This window comes from Rousettus aegyptiacus, unplaced genomic scaffold (assembly GCF_014176215.1).
Source record: "Rousettus aegyptiacus isolate mRouAeg1 unplaced genomic scaffold, mRouAeg1.p scaffold_m13_p_4, whole genome shotgun sequence".
In the NCBI taxonomy this organism is placed as follows: domain Eukaryota; kingdom Metazoa; phylum Chordata; class Mammalia; order Chiroptera; family Pteropodidae; genus Rousettus; species Rousettus aegyptiacus.
The window spans coordinates 84300934-84313257 of record NW_023416307.1 but is presented as its reverse complement, the minus strand read 5'-3'; the positions used below and the strand labels follow the sequence as shown (position 1 = coordinate 84313257).

General features: G+C 33.4%; 1 protein-coding gene across 12 annotated transcripts in view; it reads right to left on the bottom strand.

Annotated features, from left to right (window-relative positions):
- Positions 1–918: 918 nt before the first annotated feature.
- ROBO1 (roundabout guidance receptor 1) overlaps positions 919–12324 on the bottom strand; it is a 1005278-nt gene continuing 993872 nt past the window's right edge. For 9 of the 12 annotated variants that reach the window (XM_036218857.1, XM_036218860.1, XM_036218859.1 and 6 more), the window contains 3 exons: positions 9998–10306; positions 4183–4379; positions 919–2588 (listed from right to left, as the gene is read on the bottom strand). In XM_036218857.1, the coding sequence (XP_036074750.1) occupies positions 2574–2588; positions 4183–4379; positions 9998–10306 (521 nt within the window). In that variant the 3' untranslated portion in view covers positions 919–2573. The remainder of the gene's footprint in view (positions 2589–4182; positions 4380–9997; positions 10307–12324) is intronic. The other 3 variants (XM_036218858.1, XM_016129517.2, XM_016129518.2) reach the window with 1 other exon arrangement.

Sequence of the window (12324 nt, the reverse complement as noted above, 5' to 3'; positions counted from 1 at the left end):
CTTAGAGGTTAAGTAACATGTCCAAGGAAACATAGCTCATGACAAAACCGAGACTCAAACCCAGGCCCTCTGATACACATAATTTTTATGCATATCACATACCACAAATAAAGAGACTAAATTATTTATATTCAACTTACCAAGGGAAAGAGAAAAACTAGGCCATTAAACATATCTTATCATTTTTTTCCTTGAAATAACTTGGAAACTGATTTCTTGACTGATAGACTCATTAATCTCTAAGTAGATACTGGTGATTACGTCATTTTTTAAAGACTAAATTCTAAATTACATCCCCTTTTTTTGCCCCCAGATTTCCCAGATTTTCAACTTGTGATCAACTCAAAATTTAGCAATGTATATGACACAGGAAAAAAACGTTCACTAGGTTCGACTGCTCTCAACACTTTCAAGACATGATGCCCATCTCATTCCTCCAAAGTCGAACACTTGAATATGCTGACTTCGATGAACAATAACGTGAAACCTTATATGTGATAGATATTGCATTGTTAAAATGTGACATGAATTTGTAACAAGAAAGCAGATAGTTACTCATAAATATTTTGGATTTGTATAATTTTCTTATTGGCAAAATGTAAATGGTCCAAACTTTACAAATCCTAATTATTTCAGAAATAAGTTGACTGAAATTCAGCTACACATACATGAATACATCCTTACTATCAAAAACTTGCTCTGATCAAATGACTTTTAGGTTTTGATTCATCTTACATCTTTAATTTCAGTGGAGTGAAATGAGCATTTTTCCTTACTAGGAAAACCTGATTGTTCATAAAACAGAATTTTTACTTATTTGAAAATATAGTGGTGAAATGTTAAGACAGCACAACTTGTGATTAAATGGAATAAATTTGATCACACAATGAAAAAAAGAAATCAACACAAGAAAGAATGATGTATTTGAGAACATTTTTAATAAATAATGTGACAAAATTACTTTTCTGATTATTGGATTCTCAGTATGCAAAATTATGGCTAAAAATAAGAGGCTTCTTACATGAACATAATGAAAACATTAATCACATGGATTGTTTCCTTAGTACTGCATACCCTTTCTATGTAACTTTCAAATTATCTAAGCGAACACATTTAAGTTTTTGGTGAACACCAGCTTTTTTTGTGGTTCAATTTTGTCTGGCTTTGTTTTCCAGTGGGGTCAGGCCTGATACCTATGTAGAAATAAGTGTACATTTTTTTTTTAAAATAGCACCAATTATCAAGTCTGTGAAATTTATATAACAACAAAAAGGACCATAAAAATCTACAGTTAGTGGGCATCATTTGGCAATTGAAAGCAAGTAATGCCTCTATTTGAGCTTATAAGGAAATCTTGTAAGTTTCAATATTGGCCACAACAAACTTAAACCCTCTTTTTCTTTAAGTCCAGAAAAAGTAAGAACCATTGGGTTTATGGCCCACAAGAATGTATGCACATTACTTCACCATCTGTCATCATTCAAATATTCCAAATACAAACATAGAGCATTAACAAAACAGGTTAAAAATGCTTCTCAACATTTTTTTCAATAAGACAAAACAGGTTAATAGTTACAATGGTTTACAAATAAAGTTTAGTGATTGTGCTTTTAAAACCAAAAAAAAAAAAAAAAGATTAAAAACAGTGCATTACAAAAAACAAAAATCAAACTTCCTTAAGTGGCACTTCTGAAAGTTGAACTGACACTACCAGAAGAAATTTAGGCCAGTTAAGACAAGGATGTCCTTATTCAATTGGTCATTAAAAACATCCATTTGTTTGTAATATGCATTTATATTTGCTTTTGATTGAAAAATAGAACAAAGTTTTTGCTAGGCTTAATGATGACAATGACTAGACAACCAGAGATCCAACTGGCTTATCCCTACTTATTCAAAAGAACATTTCCAATAAGAGTATAGTTCAGTGATTGAAATGAAGACAAAATAAAGTACCACCAGGGGTTGCAAAGAGTATATATTTACAATGTATCTATTCCATTTAAATTGTGGTTGTTCTGCATTTGCTGCATTTTTTTTTTTCCCAGCAGAGGGTGGTATGAAAGACTGATTTTAAAATCATGTAAAAATGAAGTATGTTTTAATTTGAATTAGTGGTTGGTTATAGAAAGATTATATCTTGAGAGCCCTTGGCATGAGGTTGATTAATCAACTTTTTATCTTTGATCAATATTTTGCAATAAATTGGCATGGTATATAAGCAGTGCAATGCCATATCTCAGGGGCAAAATGCAAAAGAACTGTTCTGTTCTCCCCTGCTAGCTGATGACTGAAGCAAGAAGTCAAATACTTTCCTTGTTGGAAGTAAGGTGTAATGGTTTGTTCCAAGAGCAAGGGGAATAGGGAGGTTCCTTATAGGGATAGAGATCAAACAACAACAATAAAACCTCAATAAAATTTTTCAAAAATGATATTCCAATAAGAGGAATAAAAACGACAATTTCTACCCTCCGATTGCACTGAACATTTTATCTGGCGTCATGTGTCATCAGACATGAGGCATCTTGAGTGATAATTTTCACATTAGATCTCATATGCCTCCCTGGTTGTCTTCAGCTTTCAGTTTCCTGGAAGAGATAAGTTATTGTTAAATTTGAAAATAAATCGTAGAGTGGCTTATATTTATATTTATATATATTTATGTTTTTATTCTTATAGTTTGTGTTTCTTTATTCATTCACTGGCATACACTGCAAAGTGCTCCTGGTAACTAATTCATTTGTCATCTTTAGTTGGTTTTAATAGCAAATCCACTAGTTCTCTAACAAGTACCAAGCTGTGTACTTGTGTCCACATAGTGTCTCTGTGTTGGGGAGTGTGGTGCAAGGGAGAGGAGCAGTGGTCCACCTACTTCTCTACTACCCCCAGGCCCAGTTTAACAATTATAGCTCAACTTTAACTGGTTTTAGGTATTAGAGTTATCTGTATACTTATCTACATTCATCTCCTGAAATGGGTCTTTTACCAAAAACAAAACAAAACAAAAAGAAACAAAAAACACTTGAAAAATAAATTCTAGAACAGTATTTGCAGAAAGAAAGCCTTCTTATTCCAAACTTCAAAATCCAAATATAGTGGGCATTTTAGAAAATTTAGATATAATTACTTATAATTGTTCATCTATTATAAACTCATTTAACAACCTACTTGTGATTCACAATACATTCTTGAATAACACAGGTGTGAACTATGTGGGTCCACTTATACTCAGACTTTTTCTTCAATAAATACAGTAATGTATTTTCTCATCCTTATGATTTTCTTAAAAACATGTTTTTTCTGTCTTAATTCATTGTTAAAAATACAGTATACAATATATATAAAATGTAAAATATGTGTTAATCGATTGTTATTGGTAAAGCTTCCAGTCAATAGTAGGCTATTAGTAGTTAAGTTTTGGGTGAGTTCAAAGTATTACATGGATTTTTGACTGCTTTAGGGTGGGGGGAGGGAGGTCAGAGCACTTAATCCCTGCTTTGTTCAAGAGTTAACTATATTTGTAAGAAAAAAAAAAAGTCCTTGACTTGTTTTCTTATGAAATAGAAAAAACATGATCTTAAAAACTGGAGGTAATTTTAAATATTATATGATTTACTGTCAACTCTATTTGGTTTCATTATCTATAGATTCCAACAAAGGAGTATAACTTTGATTCATGGAACATTCTCCTCCATCTGGGAAGATCAGTGTCCAGAATTGGGTTCCCATTTTCAGAAGACCGAAGGTGGCTGATAGTTGGCTAAATCACATGGATTAACCCTAGTGATAACTAGGGTGACAACACAGGCAGAACACCCTCATTCACATCAAATATCTGTCACATTACCAGGTTTTTATAACATACTACAACACTATAAAGTATAATTATTTAGATCAATAGTTCTTATTTTCTAAAAACATATTTGTCATATAAATTTCTTATACGAATATCTGCAGATAAATATCAACCCTAGATCTAAAAGGAAACTGCTATTACCATTTAAAACTGTGGAACACATTTCAAGAAAATCATTATATTTTCAGATTTACAGTTTCTGACATCACTGACATTAGATTTTGTGATAAAATAATAACATTTCTGTAGACTGATGGATGTTCCTAACTTTGAGGCTGATATAACAACTAGTCTAATGTTTAGAACCTTAAAAAAATTATAGATACCTCTAATTCTTCATTATTATCTTCTCCTCTTTCATATGCTCCAAGAACTTGCATTTCTGCAATATTTCTTCGACCTACATTTCCTTGTTCCCTTTGTCTGCTTCCTGATCCTCTTGATGACATTGAGCTCGAAGAACTAGGATCTCTGGGATTATTGGATGTCGGAAAAGTAGGTCTACAGTAAGGTAGAATATCCTCTGTGTAATGAAATATAACAAGTGTATATAAACACCATTATACATTGTATCTCTCATATCTATAATTCTGAATGGGGATGCATCAGTGTTTTCCAGAAATAAATGAGGTTGTTTTATAACAATAATGAATAACGCATCACAGGCTTTTGTAAATGAAAAGAACAAACCTTGTTTTCCTAGTAGCGGCTGGGATTCCACTCATAAGCTCTTATCTACCTTAAACTCACTTGGGACCAACATCATCAAAAGAGTGTAAACAAATCTGAATCAGACTTGGCTTCCAGTTCTATCCTTCACTATGTGATCTCTGATTATTTTTCTCTTTTCTAAAGAAGTGATATCTACACCAGAAGAGCTTTTAATGTTGATATAAAAATAGAAGAGAGAGAAAGAAATCCCTATGTAAACCATGAAGGATTATTATAAGGCATTGATAGAAACAAAGCCCAGTCTCCTTGAGCTACAAAAACAGAGCCAAGCTCTAGTTCACTTTCCAGACACCAAGATGTCAACCTCCATCTCAACATCATATTCACATTATGCAATCCTGAAGCTCAGAAGCCTGCCTTTGTTGCTAGCTTCAAAAACGAGCCACTCCAGTTAACTGCTGTCACCTAAATTTCTATCTTTGTACTGCTTTAAATTTGGTGCTTGTTCTGTTGATACATCCTCCATCTGCTCACTTCTCTCTAAAACTTGTCCACTCTATCCAGTGGACACTAAACACATAAAAACCCAACTCTTCTATATACAGTTTTATTCTCCCCTAAGTGCTTCTTCTATTGCTCACATTGTCTGAATGAAATCTGAATTCCACTAAAGTTTTCTCCAGTGGAAGGAAGAAGGCTTGTCTCTAGCTCAGTAACACCAGCCCTAAATCACTGCTCCCACACCCTTGTGCCAAAGCATTCTCTGTGAAGACTAATTCATCTATTTATATACCTATTTGGTCCTCCTTGATGGCACTTTTCTCATTCCATTCTATGCATCACAACTTTTACTCCTGATCCAGACTTCTGACTTGCTGAGGTTTCACAATCCATGAGGACCATGCCTCCTGCTTCACAGCACTTGGTCTCCTGTAAACTTCATCTTCTGTCCCTGTTTCATCAATCTTTTTCTTTATATTGACTTTAGTTTTTTTACAAACTACAATATAATAAAATGTCTGTCTTGCTAAAAACTTTCCCCTTAAGCTTATGCTCTATATGGATCAATATCTTATTTCTCTCCTCACTGCTCAGCCAAGCTTCTTGAACAATGATTTGGACTCAATTTTGGTAAATGCAACTCTCATTCATTCTATATCTCAGTGAAATCTACTTATGCCCACATTACTACAATGAAGCAGAAAATTCATCGTTGACTTCAATAATGTTAACCATGTTTCAGTCCTTTTATCGCTAGACTTCTCACTGCCCCTCATCTGGAAACTATTACCAATTTAAACATTACTACTTTCTTAGCTCTGTGGTTCTCCTTCATTCCTGACCAGTCTTCTGTGTGTTCTTCTTATGCAGTGTCTATTATATGTTGATATATAAACCCTGTAGGTTTCTACTTTTAGCCTAGTGTGTGTGCGTGTGTGTGTGTGTGTATGTGTGTATTCCTCTCACCCCGACTCTTACTCCCTCTGGATGACTGCATCCATTCTCACAGATTGTAACTTCTTCCAGAATACTACTGTCATGAGAACAGTTTATCCTGATTTTTATACTGATTTTTGTACTGATGTACTACCAGCTTGACATATAGTAAGTCATCTATTCAAGTGTTAAGTGAATAAATACATAGCTTTAACTGTAATTTATCATGATGAATAGTTAATTTATATTTCCAACTCTTGAACTAGGCCCTGAATTTTAGGCTCCTATAACCAGCCCAACTGAACACTTCTTCTTGAGTGTCCCTCAAATTCAACATGTCCAACATTGACTTTATCATGTCACTCCCTGAGACTTTCCCTCACTCTGTATTCCCTATAGCTAATGAAATCAAAAACCATTAAGAAACCAAAAATAGAAAACTGGAATTGTTGTAGACTTTTCCTTCCCTTCCCATACCCTCTTAAATGTACTTTTTCACACATTTAAATATATAACAGGTAAGATTGATTCTAACTCTACAACGTTTCTTGAATTTTCCCTCTCACTGATCCCTGCTGCCATAGCCTGATTTATAGTCTCTACATTTCTTGTCTAGGGGTTGTAAATATTTCCTAACAGGTCTCCAGGAACTACATTCCTCTATGACTTAAGCTTACATTTACCTCAAGAGTTTCGTCTCTAACCACCTTTACTATATAGTGATACCAAATTTCTTATAGTCTCCTCAATGTACCTCGAAGCTTTTCATGCTGATTTTCTCTGCCAGAACAATCTATCCACTCTTCTTACTCAAGCTAAATTCCATTCATCCAGAACACTCAGTTTATGTGTCATTTCTACCAGGAAAGATTAAGAAGTCTTTCTTTACATTAATTTTCCCAAAAGACTGTCCCTGTCATCTCAAGTATCATGACATGACTAAACATTATATCAAATATGAATATATATGTGAATCTGTCTTCTTCTCTGACGATAAGCTTCTTGAGGTCAAGGCTCATGTGTACATAAAAATTCTAGGATTCGTACAATGCTTAATAACACAGTAGATGTTTGATATATGTAGAAATACATTGAACTAATTGAGGTAAATGTCAGCAAAAAGATCATTCTTGTCTATAAGACCACTCTCTTTAATTAAAAAAAAAAATTGTTTCACATGTAAATCGGGGTGCCTCTTTCATTATAAATAATGCAAAGTGAACTATAAAGGTGACTATTTCAGCAATGCAAAGAAATTGTAATTCAGTGATACATAGACACAGTGTTATGATTCAAATAAGACTTTGGGAAAGCAGGAGATATATGATAGTAACTGGCCAGCGTATATTAGTGCTTTCCATGAAATTAGGTTCATTATTTCTAGAGTAAGGGTTACCGTCTTAGTTCTTGAGTTAGAAATATTTTTATAATGCAAAAAACAACTTGTTAGATTTCTGAATATTAATAAAATAATTTCATCTCTTTGTTCTAATTCTGCATATACCAAGATCTTTCCAGGTTTAAAAAATTATTTCCTTAAGTAACCCACCTACTTTGGAGGAAGCTTGCTTACGAGCACCAAATTGGTTCATACTTTCAGCCAGATATTTACCTCATAATTTATATCATGACATTTTATTTATGAATCTCTGCTTGAAGTATAGTCATCATGAGTCAAAAATTCAGGTAATCTTTGGCCTTCTACGATTCATTTCCCTATTACTCTTTCCTGACTCCTTCATCAATCTTTTTCTTGTACCTCTTCTTCCTAAATGGTTTCTTCTCTTTAGTCTATAATCATGTTCGAATACCCTATCTTAAAACATTTCCACAGATTTTACCTTCCAGTTAAACTCTATCTCAACCTCTTTTTCTCTTCCTGGTCTTCTGAAAAGAACCTATGCTTATCACCTCCTTTTCACAATTTCCATGCACTCTTCCACCCCATACAGTTTGTCATTTATTCTGACTACTGTACTAAAAATAGTTCTTTTAAAGATCACCAACAAACATTTTGCAAAATCTTTGTGTCTTCCACTATTCTCACCACTCGCCACCATTCACATCCAACTTCTCTTGCTGTGGTATTTCATATTTCTTCCTATCTTAAAATTTCCTCCATTTTTTCTAGGATACTATTCTTTCTAGTTTGGATATCTTGATGATTTTATATCTCTGGGTGGATCCATCTCAGTTTCCATTATAGAATGTTGTTCCTCTGCCTAATCTTTAAATATAATTATCCTTGATGATTGAGGTGCTGCAGCTGGCTCATGTGTTCTCATTGACCTCTCTTCTCAACTTCACATTCACTGACTTTATATTAGCAGCTAGAAAACAGCCATTTTGGTAGTAATTACACAACAGAGGTAAGCAAATGGCTATAAATTAGGGTTTTGCCCTGTTTTCCTCCTAGAGAATTGATTGCTAAACATTAACCAGTATATCAATGCTGATAATTTAGCCTTTTTAATTCATATAATTTCACCTCTGTGTGATGGTTCTAAAATCTACTCTCTATTTGCAACCTTTCCTCTGATGCTTAAACTTAGTTCTCTAAATTCTTACTGATTTTCTTCATATATGTGTTCATGTCAGCATTGTAATTCATTCAAAACTGAAATTATTTTCCCCAAGACATCTATTGTTTTCCCTGTTTGGTCTACATTGGTTAATACAATTGTGTTCCACTAGTCATATAGGACCATCTAATTAACATTTGAATAACTTTTTTTTTACTCCATTATTTCAATTTACTTTTCTACATTCGATTAGTCACTAAGTCCTACTAGGCCTATCTCTCAAACATCTGTGTAGGCTGTTCTCTCTTCTTTATTTGCACAACTGTTTTAATTTAGTGCTTTCATATTTTATACCTAGATTATTTTGTAATATTCTGATACCTTCATCTACTTGATTCCAGTCTCTTTCCTAACTATAGAGTGTTGTTTATTATTTTTCTACAACATAAATCTGATTTTTTCAATTACAATTGACATTCAATATTATTTTATATTAGTTCCGGGCGTAAAACATAGTGGTTAGACATTTATATAATTTACGAAGTGATCTCCCCAATTAATCTAGTACCCACCTGGCACTGTACATAGTTGCTACAATATTAATGACTATATTCTCTATGCTGTACTTTATATCTCCATGACTATTTTGTAACTAACAATTTGTATTTCTTAATGCCTTTATTTTTTTCACCCAGCTCCCCAATACTTCTACCCTCTGGAAACCATCAATTTGTTTTCTGTATCTAAGAGTCTGTTTCCGTTTTGTTTTTTGTTTATTTTGTTCTTTAGAATCCACATGTTAAGTAAAATCATATGGTATTTTCCTTCCTTAGTCTGACTTATTTCACTTAGCATAATACCCTCTAGGTCCATTTATGTTGTCTCGAATGGTAAGATTTCATTCTTTTTCATGGCTGAGTAATATTCCACTGTCTATATGTACCACATCTTCTTTATTCAATTGTCTATTGATGGGAACACAAATCTGATTTTTTCATTTCTTGGTCTAAATTATTTTCTGGCTCACCACTGCTTATATCATAAAATCTCAAATTCTTTAGAATAATATTCCCAGCCTTCCCAATCAGGTCCAACCACCTTCCTAGTTTTATCTTTTACCATGTGTCTCTGGCCCTAAACATCCTATTCACCAGCCAACTACAAATCAGTGTTCAACAAACAACCAGTTTCACACGTTCATGTTTTTTCTCTACTTATTTTCTTTACTTGCTATTCCTTTCTCCTTATTTAACCTGTTGAAATCATGTTTTCTTTTAAAATACAACTCAAGTAGCATCTCTCTAAGAAAGTCTTATATAATAACATGTATTAGAAATAATTGTATAAAAATTATTTGAGTACATGTCTGTCTCCCCCATTAAAGAGAAAATTTCTAAATGTTACTACTTTTCATATTACCCTAGAGAACCTCACAGCATATGAACCTAACAGCACATGTTGCAAATATACGTTCAATCTATATTCATTTGCTACTTGAATAAATCAGTACCTTGAATGAGATGAGTCTTTGCTGGTGGAAGGTCTCGTTTTGCTGCCTTGTTTCCTCGTCCTTTCCCATCATTTTGCTGTTCCTGTGCTTCTCTGGATTCACTTGGATTTGTTCGCATATCAGCAACTTGTCTTCCATCCAATAGTTCTCTCCCCTTGTAATTCCCTCCTTTTCTATCTGAAGATCTGTCTGTTCTTGATTCTATACAAGGGAGTTTTGGCACCATTACAGGTCGTACCTCCAGCTGTGCCTTGGATTGGACAGTGGGTGACTTTATCGCAGGTGGTGGCACAGGAGGAGGTGGAAGATCTAAAAAGAAATATTTAAAATACTGTAAAAGTCTGCCATTTTATAAAATCACCAAATATTGGAATTATCATTGGAATCAAATTCATCTCTGATTAGAACAACTGAAGGCAACCAAGGAATAGGAAGACCAATAATTTTAATGTACACATTGTTATCTAACATAGAAATATTGAATCATAGAGCTGATACTTACAGGTTATCTAGTCTTGGGATAGATGATATGGGCATAAGTGCTATAACTTTCCCTCCCCCAACTCTGGCAGACTTTCCTAATTGATTTTACCCATAATGTTTCTGGTCCCAGATACGTGCCCTTACTCATTCAGTCGACCACTTCAAATTGATTGAGGATGGCACTTGAGTTGAGATCTATTTGCTATCTCTAATCTAGTCTAAATCCTTTCTCATTTTGTACACGGGAAACTCAACCACACAGACGTTAAATTATTTTACAATCTCAAAATTAGATACGATCAGACCAGGACTAATGCCGTTATATTCTTAATTTCTGGCTCAGTGTTCTTTACACTATTTCACTCTATCACCTGTTTATAATCTACCATTCATTGATGGTAGCTCTCCACTTTGTATATGCAACCAGAGGTTTTAAACCAGATAATTATTGATGTAAAAATAATTGAATTTCACCTATCCATATATACATAGTTATATATTAACATATTACATATACTAGAACATTGAATATAATTCAATTTCTTATATTGTAAATATACCTAAAGATATTTTTTAAAAGTAAGTATAAAATTTGATATCTAGAAAATGTATTTTAAGTGGTGTTATCTTTTCAAATGACTCCTGTGGGTCGGGGGGAATGACTCCTATGTACACTTTATGGGAAAGAAATATGTATCCTTGTGATAGCTGGTAAGTTAGTAGAAGAACATGAGTAGATTCTAGTTTTAGGTCGTTCTGGCTGTAGTATAGAGAATGGCTTAAAAGGAAAGACTAAAATCCAGGAGGCCAAGAGATTGTTGTAATAGCTTGTGTAAATAATGACAGAGGCTAGAACAGTACTGATGGCTGTTCAGATGGAGAATAGATGTCTTTGAAAGATTAAGGAAGAAGAATCAATAGTATTTAATGATGAACAGACTATATACAGTAAACAAGAGAAAGGAACAAAAATCTAAGATTACTTTAGGATTTTTTTCCATAGTTGACTAGGTGGATGAGAAAAACATCACCGAAGATAAAAAATGCAGGGATGAGGAAGAGATAGTTTATGAAGAAACACTGTAAGCTCAAGTTTATAAAACTGAATAGGAGAAGCCTTTGAAATACCCAGATAGAGATGTCCAATAGGTGGTTGGCTATCCATAGAATCTGAATTTCAAGAGATGTCAAAAACAGAGATACAGAGATTTGGTAGTTATCAGCATAGTTATATTGATTATTATTTTTTTTAGTCATGACTTTAGAAATGGTAATTTTTTCACATTGAGAGAGTAATGTCTATGTGATAGAATAAATCAACTAAAAAAACACTTATCAAACCTCAACTAAATGCTTAGTATTATAAAATCAATCAAGATTTTAAACAAAAATACACATTTTCATGGTAAAAAATTCAAAAGTCTGTAAAAACTGAAAATATAACCATTCATTTCAAATCCTCAATATCGATTGTGCAGAGATAATCAGTTTAGACAGTTTTCTATATATCACTCAAGAAATTATTTCTTCGCATAAAGCAAGGCTACCAACTCAACTCCAGGAAGCACCATTTGCATCAGGAACTATGTAAAATATCTACATCTGGGATTGTATATAGTGCCTGTCTGCCCACTGATAAAAAGTACCATACACAAATATTCAGCCTTCTTTCTTACTAACATAAATGGTACTGCATTCCCCCCCACCTCAACTGTGTGGTTGTATACATATCCCTATATGGACATACAGATCTATTTCTTGTTTTGAAAAGTTTGCGTAATGCTCTGTTTTATGTATATAACATTATTTATTTAGTCAATCCCTACAGAAAGATCTTTAGGTCA